The sequence below is a fragment of the Rhinatrema bivittatum genome, chromosome 10 (genome assembly GCF_901001135.1).
Source record: "Rhinatrema bivittatum chromosome 10, aRhiBiv1.1, whole genome shotgun sequence".
Taxonomy (NCBI): Eukaryota; Metazoa; Chordata; class Amphibia; order Gymnophiona; family Rhinatrematidae; genus Rhinatrema; species Rhinatrema bivittatum.
The window spans coordinates 126,469,625-126,494,904 of NC_042624.1; the positions used below are offsets into that span (position 1 = coordinate 126,469,625).

Consider the following 25,280-nt stretch of genomic DNA (forward strand, 5'->3'; position numbering starts at 1 on the left):
GGGCAGCTTTCAAGGATCTCCAGGATAGGAAGCTGGAGGTTCTCCTCAAACGGATTTTTGAAGTATCAGCGCTCGGAGTGCAGGCTGCCATCTGTAGTAGCCTCATGCTGAGAGCTACCCTTAGATGGGTTCAGCAATTGCTCACGGCTCAGGCGCTGCCTCCAGCGGAGGCGGAACAGGCGGACTGCATGGAGGCAGCGGTGGCTTATACAGCGGATGCTTTGTATGATCTTCTATGTACCTCGGCACGCACGATGTCTCCGGCAGTTTCAGCGAGGAGGCTTCTTTGGCTCCGTAATTGGTCGGTTGATGTCTCTAAGTCTCAGCTGGGTTCCTTCCCTTTTAAAGGAAAGCTTTTGTTTGGGGATGATCTGGAGCAACTTATTAAGTCCTTAGGGGATAACAAGGTTAATAAGCTCCCTGAGGACAGGTCCAGGTCTTCTCGCCCCTTCAGTGCGTCTCGGGGTCGTTTTAGGGGTCAACGCCGTTTTCGTACAGGTAGGGGCCCGTCCTTTGCTCCTTGGCAGTCGTAGGCAAGGTCACAGGCTTGGGCTCATTCCTTTCGTGGTAGACTGCCTCCTCGCGACGGATCCTCCCAAGGATTCTCCGCCAACAAGGCTCCCCAATGAAGATGCGCCGGCCCGTTCCAGAGATCGGGGGTAGTCTCTCCCTGTTTCGCAAGGAATGGGTCCAGATAACTTCAGACCAGAGGGTTCTAGAAATCATAGAACACTTACGCTTTGGATTTTGCTCGCTCGCTATGGGATCTGTTCCTGGTGTCTCCTTGCAGGTCTCTGGCAAAGCAACAGGTGGTGCTCCAAACCCTGTGTCGGTTAAAGGCTCTGGGAGCGGTTGTCCTGGTGCCACCCAACTCCTTGTTCCGCCCTGGCGATTGATGTATGCCACTGTAGTTGCATTGTCCGACAAGACTCTGACAGTCTTCCCCCGAATAAGCAGGAGGAAGGATTGCAGAGCCAGAGCCACCGCCCTGGTTTCCAAGCAATTGATGGACCACTGAGATTGTGCCCTTGACCACTGTCCCTGCACCGAACGTCCAAGACAGACCGCTCCCCATCCGTAGAGACTGGCGTCCGTGGTGACTACTGTCCAGTCGGGCATGACAAGGGACACGCCACACGTCAGATGATCCGATACCAGCCACCAGTGAAGACTGGCTCTCGCCTGGTCCGTGAGCGGAAGCGGTAGATAGATTTGTTCTGACACCGGCCTCCAGCGGGACAGCAATGCTGATTGCAAAGGACGCAGATGAGCGAAGGCACAGGGAATCAAAGCTAGCGTGGACGCCATGGAACCCAAGACCTTTAGGTAATCTCATACCTGAGGCATCTGTAGGGACACCTGACCCTGTAGCTTGACCACTCGTTCCTTGGTGAGAAACACTTTGCCCTGTCTTGTGTCGAACAGCGCTCCCAGAAACTCCAAGGACTGAATAGGAGTGAAACGACTCTTGGCAAGGTTGACCACCCATCCGAGAGAGCGCAAGAGCTGAAGGACCCTGGTGACCGCCGTCTGACACTGCAACTCTGACTTCGCCCGAATCAGCCAATCGTCCAAGTAGGGGTGCACCAGGAAACCCTCTCTCCGGAGCTGTGCCGCCACCACCACCATCACCTTGGTGAATGTGCGAGGAGCGGTAGCGAGGCCGAAAGGGAGAGCTCGGAATTGATAGTGCCTGCCCAGAATGCAGAACATGAGAAACCTCTGGTAAGATGGATGAATGCCTATATGGAGATATGCTTCTGTGAGATCCAGAAAGGCCAGGAATTCGCCTGGCCGAACTGAGGCGACAACCGACCGAATCGTCTCCATTTTGAAGCTCGGTATCCGAAGACACCTGTTGATCCTCTTCAAGTCTAATATTGGACTGAATGTCCCCTCCTTTTTGGGGACTATGAAGTAAATGGAGTATTGGCCTTTGCGTTGTTGCTCGGGAGGCACGGGGATTATCGCTCCCAAGTCCTGCAGGCGCTGTAGGGTTCCCTGCACCGCCACTCGCTTCTCCTGGTACTCGCAAGGTGAGACGAGGAACTTGTCTGTAGGATACTGTACAAAATCTAAAGCGTAACCTTGACTTATCACGGTGAGGACCCACTGGTCCGACGTTATTTTGGTCCATTCCTCGACAAATAGCGCCAGTCTGGCTCCCACGTTTGGCACCGGGTGAGGAACCTGCAGAGAGGAATGGACCGGACGATTTTCATTGGGAAGTCTTAGCCCCCGTTCCCGATGGAGGGCCACTTTGTTTCCCAAATCTTCTGCCACGAAAGGACTGAGGCCAAGACGACTGCTGGGACGAGCTTGGACGGTAAGACGACCCTGAAGACCTTGCTGGACGAGACTTCCTGTTCCCCCCGGAACTGGGTCCTATTGGAAAAGGAACTCCGAGGCCTAGGTCTGTCCTCAGGCAGTTTTATAAGCCTTGTTTTCTCCGAGGGATTGCATCAGATCATACAACTGCTTGCCAAACAACAACTTTCCCTTGAACGGAAGGGAGCCAAGGTGGGCCTTGGAAGAACCATCCGCCGCCCAATTCCGAAGCCAAAGGAGACGGCGCGCGGAAACCACAGAGGCCAGGGATCTGGCCGACGTGCGCAAAAGGTCATACAGCGCATCCGCGCTGTAAGCGATCACCGCCTCCAAATGATTCGCTTGAGCAGCTTCTTCTTCTGAGAGATCGGCATTGGCTTGGAGTTGCTGAGCCCAGCATAGGCCCGCCCGCAAAGCAAAATTGCTACAGATCGCTGCGCGGACGCCCAGAGCAGAGACCTCAAAAACCTTCTTAAGTTGAAGCTCCAGTTTCCTGTCCTGTACGTCCTTAAGAGCAGTAGCCCCCTTGACTGGAATCGTTGACCTCTTAGTCACGGCCGACACCGCTGCGTCCACTCTAGGTAGTTGAAGCTCCAAAGCGTCCTTTGGGAGAGGATATAGCTTGTCCATGGCCTTACTAACCTTCAGGCCCAAATCCGGAGTGTCCCATTCCCAGAATAGGAGGTCCGAAGCCGAGAAATGGAACGGGAAGGCCACCGTCTGACCTCTGAGGCCCAACAAAACCGGATCCATTTTGGTTCCCGGCCAGGACTCCACCGGGGGAGCATCTAAGCCGAGCTCCTGAAGAATGGCCGGGATGAGCGGTGCCAGCTCATCCTTCTTAAAGAGCTGTACCATCTTCAGGTCGTCACCTTCCACTGCTGGAGCTCCTTTGCCGGTACCAGGCTGAGCCGGCACCTCCCCATCCGCCTCATCCCTCATCGGCCCCCACCCCCAGGGGCCTTACGAGTGGATCCGTTTCATCCTGAGATGTGGACTCTGTGTCCGACTCCTGAGGGGCAGACCGCAACGGTCGTTTGTCCTTGAGCGGGTCCGAGTCCCTCCGGGACCTATCCCTTTTCCGCCGCTTCTGGGACTTCGGCTGCAGACCCAGCCCCTCAGGAGCCAACTTCTTCCCTGCCTTCTTGGCTTTAAGGACTTTGTGTTTCAGGACTTTGTGCAGCAGTAGCACAAAGTCTGACGAAAAAGATGATGCCTCCCCTGGGCTATCCTCCTGCGAGGGAGAGGCAGCCCCCTCCGGAGTGCCCCCCCCCCCCCCCGGACGGCTGCTGCTGTGGGGAAAGCGCGGGAGGCATCGGGCCATCCCCTATAGCTGACCGTGTGGCCTCCCGAAAAGAACCTAAAATGGCCGCCGTTCCCGCACTGAGTGGGAACAGCTCTGCACTGCCCGTAGCACTTGGCCCAGCGCACGCCGGCAAACGCGGCGTCCGAACCCGGCCCCTCTGACCGGAATCGGACGGCCCCTCACCGCCCGGCACGCAGTTGGAGCAGATACCTTTGCGCGGCAAGAAGACCCCCGGGGCATCTTCCCCCCCCCCCCCCGACTGACACCAGAAAAATTAAACTAAGGTACAGCCCAAGAGAGAACCCGCGAACGAGGTAGCGGAGAGTCGGCGCGCACGGACCCGAAAGTAAAAAAAAATTTATTTTTTTTTACTTGCCGTCGCTGTCCCTGGTACTGGACTCCTGGCTCCAGAAGGGGTGAGTGAACTGGGCTCCCCGGTGTCACCCCCTCGCTGCTAACCAGAAAAGGGCCGGGTCCTCGACCCTTAGCAGCGGCCTCGACCAGGGGGGGATGGTCCCCTCAGAACCTTCCACCCCCCGGGAGGCTCCCATGATGACGAGGGACTGTCGTCGTCGTCTTCTTTTTTATTTTTTTCTTTTGAAATTTAAAAAGACCTCGAAGAAAGTAACAAAACACCCAGAATAAGATCCTGACTGACTAAAACTTTCTCCCTTAGGGATCCCAGAGGCTGTGGCTTCTGCACCATCTGCTGGAGACAGAGTAAGACTGAGAGGCTGTGGGTGGCACCCTGCTATATGTGGTCGAGCCCGTAAAATCTTGCTCTGTCTCCATCTACTGGCGCGGAGGCAAAACCCAGGTGTCTGGACTGATCCGGGTACGTACCGGGAGCTAACTTTCTTTTTCTTTTCTTTTCTAACCATCGTATCTTATGAAGTGCCCCAATTCTCTTGTCCTGTATGTTTGTATTATTAGATTGTAAGCTCTATAGAGCATGGGTTGTTCTTTGTGTGTTTGTACAGTGCTGCGTATTTTATGTAGCGATGTAGAAATAAGCAGCAGCAGTAGTATCTGTATTGTACCTTGCCTTGAGCATGGGTTGGAGAGATGAGTAATTAAATCCACCATACTATCAAAATATGAAGGCTGTGGGAGCCTGGGTGGGCTCTGGCATGGCTGGGGCTGTGGGAGTAAAATGATCCAGTCCTCTTTGATGTCTCTGTGTTTACTTTTTGGATTCAAGCTGTCAATATTCTGCAGAAGGTTGGAAGTCCAAACCTGAAGCTCCAGATGGTGAGTATTATCATCATAACCTTTGCTCTGCTCCAAATGCTCTTTGGGTGTGTATCACTACAATACTAAAAGTCTCGTGTAGTACATGCTCTGGGCCTGCATCGCTGCAGTGTTTACATTCCCACGCAGCTCGTGCTCTGGGCACTGCAGTGTTTACATTCCCACGCAACTCGTGCTCTGGGCACTGCAGTGTTTACATTCCCACGCAGCTCGTGCTCTGGGCACTGCAGTGTTTACATTCCCACGCAGCTCGTGCTCTGGGCCTGCGTCGCTGCCGTGTTTACGTTCCCACGCAGCTCGTGCTCTGGGCCTGCATCGCTGCAGTGTTTACGTTCCCACGCAGCTCGTGCTCTGGGCACTGCAGTGTTTACATTCCCACGCGGCTCGTGCTCTGGGCCTGCGTCGCTGCCGTGTTTACGTTCCCACGCGGCTCATGCTCTGGGCCTGCGTCGCTGCCGTGTTTACGTTCCCACGCGACTCATGCTCTGGGCCTGCGTCGCTGCCGTGTTTACGTTCCCACGCGGCTCGTGCTCTGGGCTTGCGTCACTGCAGTGTTTACATTCCCACGCGGCTCGTGCTCTGGGCTTGCATCACTGCAGTGTTTACATTCCCACGTGGCTCGTGCTCTGGGCCTGCGTTGCTGCCGTGTTTACGTTCCCACGCGGCTCATGCTCTGGGCCTGCGTCGCTGCCGTGTTTACGTTCCCACGCGGCTCATGCTCTGGGCCTGCGTCGCTGCCGTGTTTACGTTCCCACGCGGCTCATGCTCTGGGCTTGCATCACTGCAGTGTTTACATTCCCACGCGGCTCGTGCTCTGGACCTGCATCGCTGCCGTGTTTACGTTCCCACGCGGCTCGTGCTCTGGGCCTGCGTCGCTGCCGTGTTTACGTTCCCACGCGGCTCGTGCTCTGGGCCTGCGTCACTGCCGTGTTTACGTTCCCACGCAGCTCGTGCTCTGCTCCAGCTGAGCAGCATTGAATGTCTTTATTCCTGCACAGCACATGTGCTGCCAAAGCTCTGGGATAGAAACCAGTGATAATATTAGGTAATTAGTTTGTGCCTGTGCAAAATGAACTGACTGTTGCTGACGTATTTTTAGGACATTTTTCACTGGCAGATCATGGATGGTAACCTTACAAATAACATACAAAGCTACTTCCCACTCATTGGTGAGTACTGGCTGTAACATCATGGGGGAGGGAGAAGGCCTCTCCTTATTTTGGACATTTCTCAGTATTTCCCATTAATGGCGATGCTCTTCCTTTCTTCTTCAGGTCACATCCAGATAGCACAGGTACCAAACAGAGATGAACCCGACAGTCCTGGGGAGCTGAATTTTACTTACCTGTTTCATCTCTTGGAGAAACTGGACTATGAGGGATTTGTGGGCTGCGAGTACTCTCCACGAGGTGAGCCCACTGAGTGTGGGGCATGTTTTTCTGCTGCCTTGACCTCTTTGATAGGCTCAGTTTCTCCACGAGGTGAGCCCACTGCGTGTGGGGCATGTTTTTCTGCTGCCTTGACCTCTTTGATAGGCTCAGTTTCTCCACGAGGTGAGCCCACTGCGTGTGGGGCATGTTTTCCTGCTGCCTTGACCTCTTTGATAGGCTCAGTTTCTCCACGAGGTGAGCCCACTGCGTGTGGGGCATGTTTTCCTGCTGCCTTGACCTCTTTGATAGGCTCAGTTTCTCCACGAGGTGAGCCCACTGCGTGTGGGGCATGTTTTTCTGCTGCCTTGACCTCTTTGATAGGCTCAGTTTCTCCACGAGGTGAGCCCACTGAGTGTGGGGCATGTTTTTCTGCTGCCTTGACCTCTTTGATAGGCTCAGTTTCTCCACGAGGTGAGCCCACTGCGTGTGGGGCATGTTTTCCTGCTGCCTTGACCTCTTTGATAGGCTCAGTTTCTCCACGAGGTGAGCCCACTGCGTGTGGGGCATGTTTTCCTGCTGCCTTGACCTCTGATAGGCTCAGTTTGTGCAGTTTACAGGATTCTGGGCTCTGGAGCACTGCTCTCATCTTTGCTGCTTCCTGTGGGAAGACGGTGCTACAGCTCTCTCCATTGTTTCCATAAAGCTTCTTGTTTTACTTCAGCCTGGGCATCCCATGGAGGCAGTGAATGCAGGTGGAAGTCGGCTGTTACTATTGGTTCTTTCAGGTTCAAGAGAGAGAGAATAAGAGTGGGACCCAGAGGGGGCAGGCCTTGTGCTGGCAAATGGTTCCCAGAGATGCCTAAAGCCCTGGGAACTGAAGGGGGCCCGGCCATGGAAGAGAGGTTTGCATACAACTGAGCACCTCCTTGTCCTTGTGTGCGCCTGACAGCTCAGAGAGGGCTGCAAGGCTCCGTGGGTGCCATTTTGAATACTTTGGAGCCCCGTGCTAGTTGGGCTTAGTAGATCCTCGCAATCAGACCTGGAAGTTTGGTCTGTGGGACCACATGGCCTGCTCCCTTCTTGGATCTGAACCCTTGTGGGGGTCTTTTCATCCTGCTGGACCCCTAAGGACTTGACATGCCAAGCAAATTCAGGCCCTCGCAGAGAGGAAAGAGTAGAAGGACGGAAGCCGCAGACTTCCAACCTTGAGGATGCGGGAGCTGAGATGGAGCTCCTTGCATCTGAAGACATCTCTCGGACAGAGGATGTTAATCCTCAAGCACAGGGACTCCTCTCATACTCCTGCCTTGCATTTTGGCTTGAGAACCTGTGACTCTGAACTTCCTTCACTGTTGAGACCGATGCAGAGTGCCCTGTTCAGAAAGCTCTCTGGCAATGAGGAGGAGATGTCACCTCCAGTCTTTGTCATGTTAGGAAGGAATCCCTCAGAACCGACGGGTGGGAAAGGCAAGGGATCGACGGGAAACTCTGCTGTGAATTCCAAGAGTAAGGACATTTCTCCAGTTCTCTTCTGGTACGCAATCCTTATCCACATGGTTATTTGCACCTTCAAACAAATCTGAAAGATTGGTAAGACAAAACTTCCCTTTTTGACTCGCCCCCATTATGGTGTGTCTTAATCTATAGCCAGAGATTTAGAGGGAGATATTCAGTTTATCCAGCTAAGTAGTGGTGACTACGAATCTTCCCAGGATCAGCAGCCACCAATTATCCATCGAAATGGTAAGCGTAATGGAGAGGAGTTGTTAGCTGGTAGGTTCCCTCGCTCCTCCTGAGTTCCTCTCACCCAGGCTGACCAACTGCAGCGTCCTGGAGCTCCCAGAACCAGGAAAGTAGTATTTTCATTTGCTTTTACTGTTCTGTGTGGCTCAGCAGGCTGTTTCTTAAAAAAAGCTGAGAAGCTGTGAGGCCTGTTTATTATTTCTCTGTCGGTGCCGTCTTATGCTGAGCGTGGGAAAGCCTGTTGGGCCTGCGGGGGAAGGCGCTCTCGCCTCAGTGCAGCCCTTCTCTGCCCTGCCTGTGTCTCTGGAGGTAAGGGAGCCTCGCTATAAGGCTCAGGGTGCAGAGGTGCACACGTGCTGCAGATCCTGTGCAGGAGACCCCGGGGGGTGAAAGAGACGGCGGCCATTTTAGCTCCACCTGGCAGGAGTCCTGACATGGATGACGAAGGCAGGGACTCCCTTCCCCTGCTTTCTCCTGTGCATCAGGGACCTTGAGGAGGACCCAGCACCCATGGAGCAGGGAGACTGCTGCAGATTGTCCACTGATTTTGTTTTATCAATGCACGAGGCCTATTTCACCAGGCAGGAGCTGGCGCCAAAGAGGCCAACTTTTCAGATGATGCGAGGCAAGGCTAAGAAGGCTCGGGCTGAGGCGCCTCCCAAGGATGGGGGCCATTTTGCGTTTGTTGCGTCTGGATTGATTGCGAGGGGAGAATCTTTCCTCCAAGGATGCGGATGGTGCTGATCCGCTGGTGGACCAGCATTCTGGTCAGGGTATGGATCTGGTGACTGATCTGCTGGGGGACCCAGATGCGGACGAGGTCCCTCTGGCAGAAGGGATGACCCGAGGGTGGTCAGGTTATTCTGTAAGGAGGAATTGCGGCCTCATCTCTCAGGTTCTGGAGGAGCACAGGAGGATTCCAGTGAAGGGATGAAGCAAGTGTTGGAGGGACTGTGTGGACCTCCAAGGGCATTCCCTTTGCCAAAGCAGGTAAAGAAGCTGATTGACTGGGAGTGGGATTTCCCCAGAAGTTGGTTTGAAGGTGTCCAGGGCTATGTCCAGGTTGTATTCCCTGCCGGAGGACATGTTAGACCTGTGGAAACCGCCGAAAGTGGATGCAGTGGTGTCAGCGGTTACAAAGACGACAACAATTTCTATGGCAGGGTCGGCGACCATGAAGGCTGCCTAGGACTGGAAGCTGGAGATCCTGTTGAAGAGCTGAAGTCTCGGCTCTGAGCCTTAGGGCTGCATAATGTGCAGGTGAAGGCAGTGGAATCCTCTGTGGAGCCTGCCAGGAAGCTCGGTTGGAAGCAGGGGTGGCCTACGTGGCAGATGCCCTCTATGATATGCTTCGCACTTTGGCTGGGAATATGGTGTCTGCGGTAGCCGCACGAAGGCTTCTGTGGCTACGTAATTGCTCAGCAGATGGTTGGTCTGCACAGCTTTGTAATCTCCCCTTCAAAGGAAGGTTATAGTTGGGGGAAAATTAGAGAAGCTGATGAAGCATTTGGCAGATTCTAAAGGGAATAGGTTGCCCGAAAATAAGGAAACTAAGACCATCCTGCCTTGCGCTTGCTTCTGTGAAATGAGGAGATTTTGCTCCAGCAGAGGTTCTTCAGGCTCTACCTAGAAGCAGGGTTCAGGAAGGCATCAGACCTTTTGAGGGACCCATACACCAGCCAGAGAGAGTGTTGAACAGGTCTCCAGAGGTGCAAAGCCCATCCAATGAAGGCAGGCTGGTCCACTCCTTCCAGGTGGCGGTCAGGGGAAAATTATCCTGGTTTTATGAGGAGTGGACTAGAATCACTTTGGACCAGTGGGTGTTGGAAGTAATAAGGGAAGGCTATGCTTTAGAATTTTCTCTACCCCTAAAGACGCCTTCGTGGTATCCCATTGTGCTACACCTGGCAAACGGGTGGAAGTGCAGGACACTCTGCTGCAGCTGTAGCAATTTGTTGGAGGAGTTGCAGCTGCCGTTACCACTCCTGGAGGAATCCAGGTCCAGTTTAGGGAAGGGAGTGGATTTGGAGGTTCTGGACTGGGTGGTAATATCCACAGATGCCAGTTTGAGCAGTTGGGGCGCGATATGTCAAGGATCTACAGCCCAAGTGCAGTTGTCTCCGCTGGAAGTGTCCTGGTCAATAAACTGGAAACAAGGGCAGTCTGGAGGGCGCTGTTTGTCTCGCATTACAGCTTGACAGACAGACCTGGCCCTGTGGCTGCTAAGACTTCTAACATTTCATCTTGTCTTTTCTGTAGCATTTGTCCCAGAATTGTTTGCATAGGCCATTTTAATCTGCTTCCGCCAGCTTTCTCACTTTCCTACAACTAATGTTCTGCTTACACAAGACATTTTTTGGTAGATGAAGCGCCTGTTCTTTTTGGGGTTAATAAGAAATGAGTTCTTGTCTTTAAGGGCAACAACGTGGATTAGAAGCCAAGCCTGTCTGATCAGAAACCTTTATTCTAGGGAGAGACATTTCTTTTTATCAACCCCGACTCTGGCCGAGTTTCGCCCCCTACATTGGGGCTGCCTCAGGGCTAAAATATACAAACATATATATCTCAACAATAATTGACAAAGTAATCAAAATCATAGTTTCAATTATTGTTGATATATATGTTGTTTGGGGCTGCCTCGGGCTAAAATACCCAATGACAATGTAGGGGGTGAAACTCCGCCAGAGTTGGGCTTGATAAAAAGAAATGTCTCCCTAGAATAAAGGTTTCTGCTTGGCCATTCTTGGCTTCTAATCCACTTTGTTACCCTCATGCCTTTTTTTTTTAGATAGCCTTCCTTGTTGTGCTAGTCTCTACTACTTCCAAGAGGTCACAAGATTTGCATGTGTGCATATTTCTCTCAAGTGGAGCCGTTTTCTTATGTGGAGAAAACGTGTATGATGATAGAGGAGGTCTGCAAACAGCCTCTTGGAGGGGAGGAGCCAGGGTAGATACAGGCATCAGACGATGAGCTTATCCGTCTGCAGCAAATAGACTTAAGTTATGTCCCATTCATTCTGACTGTGGAGACGTACATTAGAAGAGGACCTGTCCTTTCTCTTAGCTCAGGCAACCGTCAAGAAGAAGCCTTTCTTGCTGAGTTCTGATAAAGTGCACGGTTTTCATCTGCGGACTGGGACAGACCGTGTTTCCCTGAAAATAAGACAGTGTCTTATATTAATTTTTGCTACCAAAGATGCACTAGGCCTTATTTTCAGGGGATGTCTTATTTTTCCATGAAGAAGAATTCACATATATTGTTGAACCAAAAAATGAACATTTATCATATTCTGAATAGTTGTCTGGTTATGCTGGTTTGTGATGACAACTAACTGTGAATCCTGCAGGGTAAAACAATCACAGCTGCATGCTCTGGCGTTCTGTGCGACGGGCTTGCTCCCAAATAAAAACTTTGCTAGGTCTTACTTTCGGGGGAGGTCTTATATTTAGCAATTCAGCAAAACCTCTACTAGGTCTTATTTTCGGGGAAACAGGGTATGTGCATGAGTTTTGGAACTGGTCCTTGAGACCTTGCTTTGAAGTGATCCAGAATAACTCATTAGTATGTATAGTTATATACATTTGATTTAAACCTAGGCTAATTTATGTTTTGGTTACCTGAAAGCTAAAGCGATTTGTTGCCCTCTAAGTAGCCTATAATTATACTGAATTAACTGGAGAAGTGCTCATAGAGGTAGGACAGAGCAAAGGTTGCATGAGTCAAGGCCTGGGCTATCACTCTGGCTGCACAGGGAGTATCCACCATGCTGTTTGAGGAGGTAGTGAGAATTTCTGCAATAACTAAGCTTCTGCTCTGCAATGCCCATGGTTACTGCTGCCGTGTGCTACACATTGAGCACTTCTTAAGCACTGGAGGGTGGAAGGATGCCAGGAGCTCAGCACTTGGCCCAGGTCCAAGATTCCTCTGCGCAGTAAATTCACAGCAGAGAACAAAACAGAGCCTCACTTCTTGAGTTAAGTGGATGCCTCATGTTGGCTTCAGGAAAGCCCTACCAGCGGGCTGAGAGGATTTAGAGCTGGCAGGGATACAGGTGCTTCAGTGCTAGATTTCCTGAGAGGGGAGAAGAATTTCTGAATGCCTGTGAAGAGCGAGCACCAAATTCTGGGCTGTGCTAGATTTTCAGCAGCATACAAGTCCCATGGCTGCAGTTTTATAAAGGTTATGCCCTCTGGCTCAGTGCTGAAATGTGATGAATGTAAAGGAACAGGGCTAGGGCCCAAGCTTGTGTCTTCCTTCAGCTGAAGTGGAGGGAAGGTGTCAGCTTCTGGACTTAGGGAGCTAAGTAACTAGGGCTTCATGGGCTCTGGCTTTTGTCATTGCAGGGGACACAGCTGAAGGCCTCTGCTGGCTGCAATTGTACTGGAAGAGCCGGGGCCTCCTGCGTGAAGATGACATCGGTCAGAGCTGATCCAGGGGCAAAGGCTGGGACTGTGCTGGACCTTGAGCCCATGCAGCATTTACCAAGGAAAACAAATTATGTCAGAAAGAAATGTAATGGGGCCGGCGTTCAGGCACGGGGGAGGGGGTGGCAGTCCTGGCCATTGCACAATAGCCACACAGTGATTGCAATGGCTGAGCCAGGCAGGAGGGACTTCATACACCCAGATGTAATTGCTGTGAGGAGAATAACCCAGACCGTAGCAGCAGCCGCTGCCACCTTTGGGGTGTCTTACAGTGGATCCTGCTTACCACCACCTCTGTTGTTACTGTCAAGCACCATAAAACATTTTTTTGTAAGCAAAGAAGGGCTAACGTGTAAGGTGACACACAGAGGCTTGCACCTGCCTTTAGGGGCCCGTCCACACACAGACAAACGTCTCCTCTGTTTCCCAGATAAGAGTCAAAGGGAGTGTGGAAAAAATCAGCAAGAGAGGGGGTCAGGATGGGTCAGCACAGGAGGGTGAGAGGAGGTCAGCCAGGACCGCAGGATGACTAGGGCTCAGCTGTGAACCAGCTGAGGGAAGCACCGAGATCCTCGGTGATGGCTCCACAGGAGAATTCATCTGACAGATGGGCCGCGGGCAGATTTTTAATTATTTTTTACTTTTGGGGCCTCCGACTTAATATCGCCATGATATTAAGTCGGAGGGTGCACAGAAAAGCAGTTTTTTCTGCTTTTCTGTGCACTTTCCCGGTGCTGGCTGAACTTAACACCTACCTTTGGGTAGGTGCTAATTTCTGAAAGTAAAATGTGTGGCTTGGCTGCACATTTTACTTTCTGGATCACGCGGGACTAACAGGGCCATCAATGTGCATTTGCATGTTGCGGGCGCTATTAGTTTCGGGGGGGTGGTTGACCACACGTTTTTCACGCGCTATTACCTCACTGTATAAGGGGTAAAAATAGCGCGTGGAAAACGCACGTCCAACCGGGGGCTAACAGTGTGCTCGGCCTGAGTGCACTTTACTGCCTCGGCCCGTTCGTGATTAAGCTCCCTTCTCTGGCCATATTCCAGTCCAGTTTAACAACTCGCTTTTTTGAGACTACTTTTAAATTCTAAACACTTCTCTACAATAAATACATCTCCCCTAGCTTATTTGTCATGTATGTTTGTGTTGACTAGATAGTAAGCTCCATGGAGTAGGGTCTGTGTTTTATGGGTATTTGCACAACGCTGCCCATGTTTAGAAAATTATTAGTAGCAGCAGTGCTATGCAGAACTGTCTCAAAGATGTTACTAAAATCCAAGTACATTACAGCTAATGCTCTCCCCTAATCTAACTCTCTGCTCACCCTATCAAACAATTTTATATTTGTCTGCCAAAACCACTGGATTCCAGAAAGTGCACTATTCTCTGTCCTAGTAGGGATTCCATTAATTTACTCACCACTGAGGTCTCACTCGCCCCTTATTTCCACTTGTGATGAGGGACCACATCTGAAGAAGAGGAAGCTAGAGATCATTTGAGGTCTAGAGCATTATTACAGGTAGCACTTGGGGCAGAGTTGATATAATTTATGGTAGTTTTCTGTTGATGGGGCGGAGGTTGTGGGTGGGGTAGAGGCCACATGGAGGTTGGAGAGGGATACTGGGTCAGAGGTCTTGTGGGTGGGATGCTGGTGCAGAGTCTGTGTGTTTTGGAAAGGGGTGTTGGGGCAGAGGTTGGGTTGGAAAGGGAGATTGGGGAAGAGGCCATGTGTGGGGTGGGATGCTGAGGTAGAGGCCAGCTGTGTTTTGGAGAGACGCTAGTGCAGAGGCTGTGCGGGTGGGATGCTGATGCAGCCCTGAGTGTTTTGGAAAGGGAGGCTGGGGCAGAGAATAGGTGCGGCTGGGATGCTGGCATGGCCATGTGCAGATTAGAAAGGGAGGTTGGGGCAGAGGCCGGGTATTTGGAGGCTGAGTTTGGGTTTTAGAGTTGATGGGGTTTAATAAAAACGAATCACTGACACAATTGATTTTTGATTGATCTTTTAGTGAAGCAAATAAGAATTATTTTCAGCTCTAGCTGTTGAGCTCTCTTTATTCAATAATTCAGAAAGATAAGAGCTTTCTTATTTACAAGCACCTTTCCCTATGTACAGTCTCTCACTATTTACCTCCATTTGGTATTAGAATCAAAGCCCAAAATTATAAAATTAAGTTTGTTCTTCAGTCATCACTGCTGTCAGGTGCAGAGTTCACCCGTATTACGTAGCAGCACTCAGGACCTCTGCGTGTGGGAAGAGATCAGCGGGGCTCTGAGGAGCCTGAGAAAGCTCCGGTAGCAGCAGTGCCTCTGCTTCCTCCAGTTTAGCCTGGCGTTGCAGACGTTTCATGCTTTAGAGACTGGTGGTGCAGAGATGTGCTGTAAGATTCCCTCGCACACCAGTCAGCTGCCAGAAAGTAATCCTTTGGGAGCCACATAGCAATGAAATGATAGTGGTTGCAAGCACCAGTAGAAACCATTTCCACAAAGCCTCTGGTCCCAGCTGCTGCCGGCACAGGATCCTGGCAGCAGACACAGCATTTGTTGGATAGCTGAAGAGAAGACGGCTGCACAGCAGCAGATGCTTGAGGGCATGCATTGTGCCTACAGCAGGCCAGTCCACAGGTTGAAGCAGGCAGCGTTGATGACAGATTCCAGGTGATGGTAGGTAGACACCAGCTGAGGTAAGGGACTCTCGCAGTTCTGAGGCTGCACTGGGAAGGGCTCACGGAACACGACCCTCAGACTCTGCCAGAGAAAAGGAAGAGCGTTCAGATTAAACGGCACACGCTCCCCACCAGTTACTAGACAGAGACAGGATGAACTACTTCTGCGTTTCTTTAGTAAAATAAAGATTTTTCCTTTTAGACTTGGCGGTTCTCGTTTATTAACCGATGAAGAGTCTGTGATTCAGAACCTTCCCAGCTCACACAAAGCTAAACTTGCTTTGGGAGAAGTGGCCCCTTCAGCCTTGCTGTGGCTCTCCCTGCTTCTCAAGGAAAAGATCTCCCAGGGCTTTGCTGCTGCTGTCCCTGTTTCTCCCCCAAATCCTACTTTTTTATATACCATCATTCCAAATAAATATCACAGTGGTTTACAACGTAACATACATATTATGGCAGGACACATACAGTGACAATGTAATCACATAACATAAGCATGAACACTGACTCTATGGCAGGACACATACAGTGACAATGTAATCACATAACATAAGCATGAACACTGACTCAATGTAATCAAGTGAGATATCGGTCTAGGGGGTGTATGAACACTGACTCAATGTAATCAAGTGAGATATCGGTCTAGGGGGTGTATGAACACTGACTCAATGTAATCAAGTGAGATATCGGTCTAGGGGGTGTATGAACACTGACTCAATGTAATCAAGTGAGATATCGGTCTAGGGGTGTATGAACACTGACTCAATGTAATCAAGTGAGATATCGGTCTAGGGGGTGCATGAACACTGACTCAATGTAATCAAGTGAGATATCGGTCTAGGGGGTGCATGAACACTGACTCAATGTAATCAAGTGAGATATCGGTCTAGGGGGTGCATGAACACTGACTCAATGTAATCAAGTGAGATATCGGTCTAGGGGGTGCATGAACACTGACTCAATGTAATCAAGTGAGATATCGGTCTAGGGGGTGCATGAACACTGACTCAATGTAATCAAGTGAGATATCGGTCTAGAGGGTGCATGAACACTGACTCAATGTAATCAAGTGAGATATCGGTCTAGGGGGTGCATGAACACTGACTCAATGTAATCAAGTGAGATATCGGTCTAGGGGGTGTGCTAGTGTTTAACTAAAGGTACTGGGATAAGAGGTTGGTGGTTTATAAAGCAGAGTTGCTTCCTGTGATAGGTGTTATCCCAGGACAGCAGGATGTAGTCCTCGCATACGGGTGACGTCACTGGACGGAGCCTAACACGGAAAACTTTCTGTCAAAGTTTCTAGAAACCTTGACTGGCACAGTGAAGCCACTGAGCATGCCCAGCATGCCATGGTCCCTCGAGCCACAGGGGTCTCCCTTCAGTCTCGTTTGTAGCAATAAGTGCGAGCGAAAAATAAAATAAAGTGTAATCAGACCCAACTCTGTGGGGTGGCGGGTGGGTTTCGTGAGCACTACATCCTGCTGTCCTGGGAGAACACCTGTTACAGGTAAGCAACTCTGCTTTCTCCCAGGACAAGCAGGATGTAGTCCTCACATGTGGGTGATTAGCAAGCTAGAGGCTAAGTCATATTTTAATTGGAGCAACAGCACATAACCTGTGCAACAGGCACAACAACTGGTGTACTGCTGGAAAGAATGAGGCAGCCTGAAATCACAGCAGTTGGATGTGGAAGGAGTTGGGATTTTACTGGAAATAAGTTCTTCAAGACGGATTGGCCAAAGGCTGAGTCTTGACGTCCTTCCTTGTCCAGGCAGTAATGAGCTGCAAATGTGTGACGAGAGCTCCATGTTGCAGCTCTGGAGATGTCAGCAATCGGTACTGAACGATAGTGTGCTACTGAGGTTGCCATTGCTCTGAGTGCGCTTTTACTCGTCCCTGGAGAGGAAGGCCTGCTTCCTCATAGCAGAATTCGATGCAGTCTGCTAGCCAATTGGAGAGAGTCTGCTTGCCCACTGCAACTCTCGATTTGTTTTTATCGAAAGAAACAAAGAGTTGGGTGGATTTCCTATGGACTGCAGTGCCGTCTAAGTAAAATGCAAGTGCACTTTTACAGTCCAAGGTGTGTAAAACCCTCTTGCCCTGGTGAAAGTGAGGCCTTGGGAAGAACGTGGGCAAGACTATAGACTGATTCAAGTGGAAATCTGTAACCACCTTGGGAAGAAATTTAGGGTGAGTACGGAGGACCACTCGGTCATGTAGGAACCTTGTATAGGGTGAGTATGTGACAAGTGCTTGGCAACTCACTAATTCTTCGAGCCGATGTAATAGCTAGGAAAAGAACTTTCCATGTAAGAAATTTTACATCACAGGAATCTATAGGCTCAAACGGATAGCTCATGAGCCTTGTAAGTATTACATTTAGGTCCCATTCAGTGACCGATGGCCATAAAGGGGGCTTATGTTGTAAGAGAACCTTCATAAATCTACTCACAAGGGATTGCGCTGTTGGTGGAGCATCCCCTACTCCCTTGTGGTACGCTGAGATGGCACTCAGGTGTACCCGCACTGAAGAGGTTTGGAGACCAGAGTCTGAAAGGTGCCAGAGATAGTCTAGTAAAGATGCAGTGGGGCAGGAAAAGGGGTCGAGACTTTTCTGCGTGCACCATGTGGTAAATCTATTCCACGTAGACCGATATGATTTACTTGTGGAAGGCTTATGTAAAGCTACAAGCACTTGAGAGACATCAGTTGAAAGGTTGAGCAGTTGGAGGATCATGCCCAGTGTCCCTCCAAGCTGTGAGGGACAGGGTCTGAAGATTTGGATGGCACAATGGTTCTGAGTTATGAGAATGGGTGCTGTGCCCAGGCGAATTGGTTCTCTGATCGAGAGGTCGAGAAGTATGAGAAACCACACTTGTTGAGGCCAATATGGGGCTAAGAGTATCATCGACCCTTTGTCTTGTTGCAGCTTCACGAGAGTTTTGGCTATGAGCAGTATCGGGATACGCGTATGGGAGGCCTGAGTTCCAGGGATGAGCAAAGGCGCCCATGGCTAATTTGTCTCGCTGCCTGTGCAGGGAGCAGAATCTGTCCATTTTGTGATTCAATTTGGATGCAGAGAGGTCTATTGTTGGCTGACCCCAGTGTTGGAAGATTCTGGATGTTATCAGAGGATCCAGGGACCACTTGGGATGGAACTGACGGCTGAGGCGATCTGCTACTACGTTTTGTATGCCTGCCAGATAAGTGGCCCGGAGAAACATGGAATGTGTCAGGGCCCAGTCCCAGATCTGCGTAGCTTCTTGGCAGAGGAGATAAGAGCCTGTGCCTCCCTGTTTGTTCAGGTACCACATTGCAACTGTGTTGTCTGTTTGTATGAGAACAGTCTTGTGTGAAAGGCAGTCCTTGAACGCATAGAGAGCATAACATATAGCTCGAAGCTCTAGGAAGTTGATCTGAAATGTTGCTTCGAGCTGTGTCCAAGTACCTTGAGTTTGTTCACATGAGCTCCCCAACCTAAGGTGGATGCATCTGTGGTTAGTTACTTGCGGAACTGGTTGCTGGAAGGGTAGACCTGTTAGCAAGTTGTTCATGTTCGTCCACCAGAGAAGAGATAAACGTAACTGGTGGGTTATATGAATTGGAGATGACAGTGGTTCAATGGCTTGGAGCCACTGAGATTTCAAAGTCCATTGCGTTATTCTCATGGCTAACCTGGCCATAGGAGTGACATGGACCGTTGAAGCCATGTGGCCCAGCAGCGTTAAGAACTGATGGGCTGAGGCTGTTTTCTTTGTGCACAGAGATATAGTGAATCTGGAGAGTGTCTCTGCACGGTCGATAGGCAGGAAGGCCTTTTTGACGGTGGTATCCAACTCTACTCCGATGAAATGCAGGAGGCGAGATGGAATCAGGTGGGATTTTTGGTATTTGATCAGAAATCCCAAGGAGTGAAGCAGATTGACAGTGAGACTGAGAGCGTCGAGAGCTCCTTGGTTGGATTGGCTCTTGATGAGCCAGTCATCCAGGTAAGGAAAGACGTGTATGTGTTTCTTGCGTAGATGGGCCGCAGCCACTGCTAGGCACTTTGTAAATACCAGGAGTGCCGAGGTAAGTCCGAAAAGTAGTACCTGGTACTGAAAGTGTTGTTGTCCCACTAGGAAACGCAGGTATTTGCGGTGAGGTGGGAAGATTGGTATGTGAGCATAAGCGTCTTGAAGATCTAGAGAACAGAGCCAATCTCCTGTTTGTAGAAGGGGAAGCATGGTGCCTAAGGACACCATCCTGAATTTTTCTCTTTGTAGAAAAATGTGGAGGTCTAAGATGGGGCGGAGGCCTCCTGCTTTCTTTGGAATGAGGAAATAGCAGGAGTAAAATCCTCTGCCCTGCTGAGGTCGGGGAACAGTTTGGTCTGATTCATACTGAATCCCTCTTTTGCTATCAGTCACAGCACAGCTGATTTTTTTCCACCCCAATTTTGGTCACACTCCCGTTGCAGCTTCAGTCATAGATGACTCTTATCTGGGAAACAGAGGAGAAGTTTGTCTGTGTGTGGATGGGCCCCTAAAGGCAGGTGCAAGCCTCTGTATTATTCAGTCTGTAGCATGGCCATAGTGACCATCACAAGCAGGATTTACCCAGTCTTTGCGTCTCCTCCTACCAAAGTACTACTGACCTTGCCGTCAGTCAGGTGCCAGATGAATTCTCCTGTCAAGCCATCACAGAGGATCCCTCTGTTTCCCTCAGCTGGTTTACAAAACTGAGCCCTAATCATCCTCCAATCTTGGCTGACCTTCTCTCACCATCCTGAGAGCCCAGAAGGGTGGACAATTCTGACTCTAGAAGAGTTGTATGATCTTTGTGTATCCACAGTGGGTTGGGCGGTGAATCCCGGTGTACCGTAAGAAAGTTTAGATGGTAACCCTGGGTTATAATAGAAATAACCCATTGGTCTGTGGTGATGTTGACCCAATTGGTTATAAAGCAATGAACTCGACCTCCCACTGGCAAATTTAGATTTGGATTTGAGGAGGGGCTGCTGTTCTCTGGAATTGCTTCAAAACCCTGATGCTTGGCCTGTTTGTGGAGGAGGCTGAGGTCTGGATGGTTTAGGCTGCCAAGGTTGTCCTGTCTGAGGTGGCCTAGTTTATTCGGCCACGAGGTACAGGTGGGTAATACCTGCGTGGGCGATAAAATGGCTTTTAGGGTCTTTTCTAGATGACCGTCTGGTAGAAGAAGGGACCTCTGTAGTGATCATAGATAGTTGACGCAGGGTTTCATTGTGGTCTTTCAATTGAGCCACTGCGTCTTGTACTTTATCACTAAATAAATTTTCACCGGTGCAAGGTAAGTCAGCCAGTCTGTCCAGGTCTGAGGCTTTTAACCATGCCCATCTCCTGGCAGTGATTCCCATTGCCAACATATGAGAGGCTGTTTCGAAGGAATCGTAAGCCACACAGACTTCCTCCTTTCCTCTGGAGGAGAGGGTTCTGACAAAATATCTTCTGTAGAAGAGTCAGTGTACACGTCCTTCCAGGTGTCTGAGAAGGTCTCTGGTTGAGGTCCTGGACGAGGAAGGAAGATTGGTGTTGTAGGACGTAAAGGCACCGATGGATCCTTCGATGGCATCGATGGTAATTGTTGTGGCACCAATGGCATCGAGGGAAATTGTGGGCGTCTCAGTCCCGAGAGCTCTGATGGTCCAGGCATCGGTTGATGCATTGGTGACCATGGACTGGAGTCGGTGCCTTCTTCATCTGATGACCCGGGAATAGGAATTGGGTCCTTCGGAGGCTGCACATGTTGCTTTGGCATCGGTGGACCAGGTTGTGTCGGTAGGGCACCGATTAGTGTATCCAGCCTGGTAAGCAACGGTGTGAACATCGATGGCTCTGGTGGTGGTGCCGGTATGGGGGCCAGCACCTGTGGCTGTAGTTCACGGAGGGCATCGAGGACTGCCTGGTGGATAAAACCGTCCAGTTCTTCCCTGAGAGCTGATGAGAACAGAGCATCTATAGGGGGTGGCAGGCTAGGTGGAACTGGTTCCTCCATAGGTCCCTGTGGGGGGCACAGTACCCGGCACCAATATCAGTGGAGATCGCCTTGGATGTTCTGGTGTAGAGGGTGTACTCGGCTCCGCTATCTGTGTCCTCTTCGCAAGTGGTTCGATGGTCATCGAAGCCACTGCGGTGTCGGTGCCGGCACTGGGCATGGATTCTCGTCGGTGACAGTGTTGGGGTTTTCCTTGGTGCTCGGCCTGGTCTTTTCCCAGCGCTGAGGTAGATGTTGTCGATGACTTCGATGGAGTTGGGGACGGACGGTCACCGCTACCCTGAGTTTGTTCCCGGCGGGTTTTTATAATCACTTTTTTCGATGCCCCTGCTGGCAATGATTGTTTGGATGTCGATGGAACCAATTGTATTTTGAACAGGGTTCCATTTTATCTAGGCGAGCCTGCCTACCTTTTGGGGTCATCTCGGCACATTTTGGGCAAGTAGAGACGTCGTGAATCGAACCGAGGCACAGCACACAAACATGTGGGTCGGTTATCTACATGGTTCAGGGGCACTCCGGACATTTTCTGAAGCCTGTTGCCATAATGGCAAAGGTTGAGTCCCAAAACAATCGACAGTTTGCGGACACCGAAAAACAGTGGTGACAGTATCAATGGTACCGACCGGAAATAGTGAGCATTACTCACTGTATCGAAGAAAAATATTTACCGATGGGAGACCCCTTCGAAGGAATATTTTTCTGAAGGAATTTTAGATTTTTCCGTGAGGAAAATTATGTGAGAAGTCTCACAGAGCTCCTAACCACGAGGCAAACTACAGCGCAGAAAAAGAGAGACTGAAGGGAGACCCCTGTGGCTTGAGGGATCATGGCATGCTGGGCATGCTCAGTGTGCAAGTCAAAAGTTTCTACAAACTTTGACAGAAAGTTTTCTGTGATAGGCTCCTTCCATTGAAGTCACCCATATGTGAGGACTACCATCCTGCTTGTCCTGGGAGAAGATATGTTTCAGATTTTTATTTTCGCATTGTTGGGGTGTGATGGGCTGTTTAGTTCTATTGTTAGTTTATTAATGTCTTTGACCTTTGTTGGTGCTTGCTCTGAGCACAGGTAATTTTAAGTTGTCCTTATTGGTGTTTGCTCTGATTTCAGGTAAGTTTTAAGGTATGTTATGGGCATTTTTAAATAACCATGTTTTCAGTTCACGTTGGAATTTCTTTTTTTCTGGGGTCAGTCATAGTGCCTCGGGTAGCGAGTTCCATAGTATTGGGCCAGCAATGGAAAACACACAGTCTCTTATTTTTGTTAGATGTGTATTCAGTGATGTTGGCACAGCTAATAATCCTTTATTCTGAGATCTTAGCGATCTCTGTGGTGTGCATGGTTGCAGTCCTATGGCTGCGAAACCTGGGTTACTAGAATGGTTTGTTGTATGTATTAGTGTTAATACTTTGTAGTGCAATCGGGATTGTACAGGTAACCACTAAACCAATATAAAGCTATCAGTGAGTGCATGATGTGATCACATTTTCTTGATCCTGTTAGCCTTGCTGTAGCATTTTGTAGAAGTTGTAGCTTTTTTTTTTTTAATCAGACAGTTAGGTACTCCTAATAAAAGAGTTACAGTAGTCTATGCTAGAGAAGATGAGGGTTTGCAGGACCATGCGGAAGTCTTCATGAGTCAGCAATGGTTTCAGTTTATGTAGTAGGTGCAGTTTTGCATAGCTGTCCCTATACTTGCTCTTTTTGGACTGGGAAGAAGAGATCCCTAAGGCCCTGCTGCTACTGTCCTTGCTCCTATCTTTGGACACCAGCCCTGCAGACTCTCTCACCGGCAGGATAACACAGTGGCTAAACGCAGCGAATCACTTACATACGCCCCAACGTAACCTTAGATCTACAAATAAGAGGTCATTAACAATCCCGTCAATTCGCATGGCACATTTAAGCGACATCAGATCCAGGGCGATATCTATAGAAGGACCTAAATTATGGAACACATTACCTGTCGAATTGCGATTACAAGATAATTTAAAGAATTTTAAGAAAGATCTAAAAACACGGCTTTTTATGACAGCATACCAGGATATAGAGTAGGATTAAGATGGCATTGAGAAATTTCTAACAACTTTAGGAAACAAGCTCAGTACTGAAACTCCAACATTGATATTGAGGTACTTTATCTTTTTTTACTTTTTTATTTTAATTTTTATACTTTTTAAGTCTCATTTTAATTATTTTATTTTATCATTTTCTCTTATTCACCTCATTATTGTACTTAAACTGTCTTATTTGAAATAATTATTTGGTTTTAACATATTTATAATTTTATTTTATCTTTTGTCTTGTATTTTGCTATTAATGTTCTATCACAACAGTTCACAAAGCATAAAACACTGAACAACGGTTTATAAAACCAATAAATAAATAAAATGCACTGTGCTGGACTTGGCTCTCCTGAAAGGTGTTCAGCAAGTATTGCTCTGCCAACTCAATGCTGCATTGCAAGAAGTGAGATCTGACTGCTTCCCAATTTGACTGGGTAAATGTATCATCGGGTCACACTAGAGAGATAACGTTCCTGGATGGAATAAATGATAGCTTTATGGAGCAATTTGTTCAGGAACCGACGGGAAAGGGAGCAATTTTAGATCTAATTCTCAGTGGAGCACAGGACTTGATGAGAGAGGTAACGGTGGTGGGGCCGCTTGGCAATAGTGATCATAATATGATCAAATTTGAATTAATGACTGGAAGGGGGACAGTAAGCAAATCCACGGCTCTCGTGCTAAACTTTCAAAAGGGAAACTTTGATAAAATGAGAAAAATTGTTAGAAAAAAACTGAAAGGAGCAGCTACAAAGGTAAAAAGTGTGCAAGAGGCGTGGTCATTGTTAAAAAAAATACCATTCTAGAAGCACAGTCCAGATGTATTCCACACATTAAGAAAGGTGGAAAGAAGGCAAAACGATTACCGGCATGGTTAAAAGGGGAGGTGAAATAAGCTATTTTAGCCAAAAGATCTTCATTCAAAAATTGGAAGAAGGATCCAACAGAAGAAAATAGGATAAAGCATAAACGTTGGCAAGTTAAATGTAAGACATTGATAAGACAGGCTAAGAGAGAATTTGAAGAGAAGTTGGCCGTAGAGGCAAAAACTCACAATAAAAACTTTTAAAAATATATCCGAAGCAGAAGGCCTGTGAGGGAGTCAGTTGGACCGTTAGATGATCGAGGGGTTAAGGGGGCACTTAGAAGATAAGGCCATCACGGAAAGATTAAATGATTTCTTTGCTTCGGTGTTTACTGAGAGGATGTTGGGGAGGTACCCGTATGAAGAAGGTTTTCATGGGTAATGATTCAGATGGACTGAACCAAATCACGGTGAACCTAGAAGATGTGGTAGGCCTGATTGACAAACTGAAGAGTAGTAAATCACCTGGACCAGATGGTATACATCCCAGAGTTCTGAAGGAACTAAAAAATATGAAATTTCAGACCTATTAGTAAAAATTTGTAACCTATCATTAAAATCATCCATTGTACCTGAAGACTGGAGGATAGCTAATGTAACCCCAATATTTAAAAAGGGCTCCAGGGGTGATCCGGGAAACTACAGACCGGTTAGCCTGACTTTCAGTGCCAGGAAAAATAGTGGAAAGTGTTCTAAATATCTAAATCACAGAACATATAGAAAGAGATGGTTTAGTGGAACAAAGTCAGCATGGCTTTACCCAAGGCAAGTCTTGCCTCACAAATCTGCTTCACTTTTTTGAAGGAGTTAATAAACATGTGGATAAAGGTGAACCGGTAGATGTAGTGTACTTGGATTTTCAGAAGGAGTTTGACAAAGTTCCTCATGAGAGGCTTCTAGGAAAAGTAAAAAGCCTTGGGATAGGCGGCGATGTCCTTTTGTGGATTGCAAACTGGCTAAAAGACAGGAAACAGGAAGCAGGAGTAAATGGACAATTTTCTCAGTGGAAGCGAGTGGACAATGGAGTGCCTCAGGGATCTGTATTGGGACCCTTACTTTTCAATATATTTATAAATGATCTGGAAAGAATTACGACGAGTGAGGTAATCACATTTGCAGATGATACAAAATTGTTCAGAGTATTTAAATCACAAGCAGATTGTGATAAATTGTAGGAAGACCTTGTAAGACTGGAAAATTGGGCATCCAAATGGCAGATGAAATTTAATGTGGATAAGTGC

The 25,280-nt window shown here is 48.9% G+C and overlaps 2 protein-coding genes across 8 annotated transcripts in view; one reads left to right on the forward strand and one right to left on the reverse strand.

Moving 5' to 3' along the window:
- The window catches only part of HYI (hydroxypyruvate isomerase (putative)), a 30,644-nt gene extending 17,487 nt beyond the window's left edge, over positions 1–13,157 (forward strand). For 3 of the 4 annotated variants that reach the window (XM_029618783.1, XM_029618785.1, XM_029618786.1), the window contains 4 exons: positions 4,836–4,885; positions 5,985–6,054; positions 6,160–6,294; positions 12,343–13,157. In XM_029618783.1, the coding sequence (XP_029474643.1) occupies positions 4,836–4,885; positions 5,985–6,054; positions 6,160–6,294; positions 12,343–12,428 (341 nt within the window). In that variant the 3' untranslated portion in view covers positions 12,429–13,157. Of the gene's footprint in view, positions 1–4,310; positions 4,807–4,835; positions 4,886–5,984; positions 6,055–6,159; positions 6,295–12,342 lie in introns of those variants that run through there. The other variant, XM_029618784.1, reaches the window with a different exon arrangement.
- Positions 13,158–14,413: 1,256 nt separating this feature from the next.
- The window catches only part of SZT2 (SZT2 subunit of KICSTOR complex), a 446,100-nt gene continuing 435,233 nt past the window's right edge, over positions 14,414–25,280 (reverse strand). For all 4 annotated transcript variants that reach the window (XM_029618788.1, XM_029618789.1, XM_029618790.1 and 1 more), the window contains one exon: positions 14,414–15,175. In XM_029618788.1, coding sequence (XP_029474648.1) covers positions 15,032–15,175 — 144 coding nt within the window. In that variant the 3' untranslated portion in view covers positions 14,414–15,031. The remainder of the gene's footprint in view (positions 15,176–25,280) is intronic.